This window comes from Postia placenta, assembly GCF_002117355.1.
Source record: "Postia placenta MAD-698-R-SB12 unplaced genomic scaffold POSPLAscaffold_454, whole genome shotgun sequence".
NCBI classification, from domain to species: domain Eukaryota; kingdom Fungi; phylum Basidiomycota; class Agaricomycetes; order Polyporales; family Adustoporiaceae; genus Rhodonia; species Rhodonia placenta.
The window spans coordinates 1-2,152 of record NW_020170285.1 but is presented as its reverse complement, the minus strand read 5'-3'; the positions used below and the strand labels follow the sequence as shown (position 1 = coordinate 2,152).

The 2,152-nt window shown below is 57.2% G+C and overlaps 1 protein-coding gene across 1 annotated transcript; it reads left to right on the top strand.

The window, feature by feature from the left end:
• Positions 1-552: 552 nt before the first annotated feature.
• Positions 553-1,834, top strand: POSPLADRAFT_1163584 (hypothetical protein; the record flags this gene model as incomplete). The annotated part of the gene is made up of 9 exons (XM_024487788.1): positions 553-597; positions 648-711; positions 766-871; positions 939-1,055; positions 1,115-1,196; positions 1,251-1,345; positions 1,398-1,523; positions 1,575-1,627; positions 1,686-1,834. The coding sequence occupies 9 exons, from the start codon at positions 553-555 to the stop codon at positions 1,832-1,834; spliced, it is 837 nt and encodes a 278-aa protein (XP_024332525.1).
• Between the last annotated feature and the right edge of the window lie 318 nt (positions 1,835-2,152).

Sequence of the window (2,152 nt, the reverse complement as noted above, 5' to 3'; positions counted from 1 at the left end):
AGGCTGGAGGAAAGGGGCGCTGCCTAGAGCCAGTTGCGCGCACGCGATGAGAGAGAGGCTGAAGGCGATCGGGCAGAGTGACGGGCTTGCACACGAGAGCGACAGAGAACGAGGACGGCCAGACGCGCACGATAGCCAGGGCGGACAGCGGGGATGCGAGATGCCACTGCGCTGACGTCTAGACAAGCGCCGACGATCCCTGGCGAGTGGCATTGACGAGAGCGCTGTCATTGGCCGCGGCGAGACAGGAGCGAGCTTGAGGCGAGGGCAGCGCATTCGATCGCGAGCGGGCGCAGGGCGTTCGAACGTGCGGGCGCCTTTCCATTGCATGGCGAGCTCCTGATCGAGAATCGAGATCCCCTCTTACGGCGACGTGCGTCAACTCCCCGGGCCATGTAGAGCTGCCGTTCCTTGCTTCTATGCCGTCCCACGCCCTCTCTGCAAAGGCTTTGCCAGCGGATGCCTTTGCATAACGTCACTTTGAACGATGGCAACAAGGCGCGTTCAAACCCGTCAGCCACCCACGGATTGACCTTCACGACCATGTATTAGATGCCGCAGATCGCGTTTGGTACCGGCTCAAAGTGGAAGGGACAGGTAGAGCGTCCAAACTTCATGGCTCTGCAGCCCCTGACCCATCTGCTTAGGATGTCACGGACTATGTAACGAACGCCATAGAGACTGGCTTCTCTCACATAGACACTGCACAGTGTGAGTGCTCCCCAGTCGGGCTGCAGCGTAATGGGCTTTGCTTACAAAGCACAGTCTATGCCAACGAGGAGAGTGTCGCGGCCGCTATCCGTGAGACTGGACTTGACCGCTCCGACGTGTTCATCACGACAAAGTGGTCGAGCCAGGCAGGTGTGCGGGAGTCGCTCGAGAGGAGCTTGGCCAAGGCGAGTTGGAATACCCAGACTCAGCGTACCTATCTCATCAAGGCAACAGCTTGAGCTCACACAAGTCGACCTGTATCTGATTCATAACCCCGCCCTCGTGAAGGACTATGAGTCTGACTGGCGCGACTTTGAAGCAGTCAGGGAGGCCGGGTTGACCAAGTACGCTCCTTGCGCATCTAACAATATTCATACTGAACACATTGTGCGATCCCTGGTAGGAGCATCGGTGTTAGCAATTTCAGTCTAGAGCAAATGCAGAAGCTCTGGAAGATAGCCAAGGTCAAGCCTGCCGCGAACCAGGTTCATCTCTCCGCACGTTGCCCTCGATGGCTGCTAAGCAAACTCGACTGCCAGATCCAGTTCCACCCCTACAACTACGCGGGAAATAAGGATCTGCTCGCGTTCTGCCAACAGCACGGTGTTGTCGTCGAGGCCTACAGTAGTCTTAGGTCAGAAAGTATCGTCAACGCCTGTTATAGATGCTGACCACCACTCGTGCAGTCCCATCACAAGATATCCGGGCGGTCCAGTAGACAAGCCAGTCAATGCCGCGGCGAAGAGACTCGGTGCGACCGCCACCCAGGTCATTCTCTCCTGGGTCAAAGCCAAGGGCGTGGTCATTGTCACGTAAGCCGCGGGCGTCGACGCTTTTTCACAAGTGCTGAGTACGTCCTTCAGCACGAGCTCCAGTCGGGAACACATGCAAGAATACCTCGACGTCGGCGATCTGCGTGAGTTGATCGCAGCGTGTTACGTTGACTCCCCGGAAGCTCACGCCATGCCTGACAGCCGCATTGACCGAGGACGAGATTGCCGCTATCGATGTTGCAGGGGCTCGAGGGCCGCCATCGTCCGCCCACCGCCGCATTAGGGACGCAGCCATCCTCCTTTCCACCACAGCGCTTCTAGGCTGGAGGCTGTACCGGTTCCTTCACTGAGAGGGGGCGTGTATCGTGATCCAAGCCGGGTCGAGGTCTGTAGGCTCGTAGTAGCTTATGCTACACAGTGCAAATGCGCATTTACCCCTGTGATTGTTGTATGCAAACGCGCGAGTCCATTTGTATGCCTGTTCCTGCGCACATGCTGTCATTGGCCACCGTCAGCGCGTCTCCCCGAGAATGTCAGCCTCCCAGTGGCTATCCCTATGTGTTTGGTACTTGTATCTGAATATATAACACTGCGGATTATATGCCCGAGTGAACGACCGCGATGACATGACAAAGCAACAGCGCGCGCGGGGTATATGTACAACGACA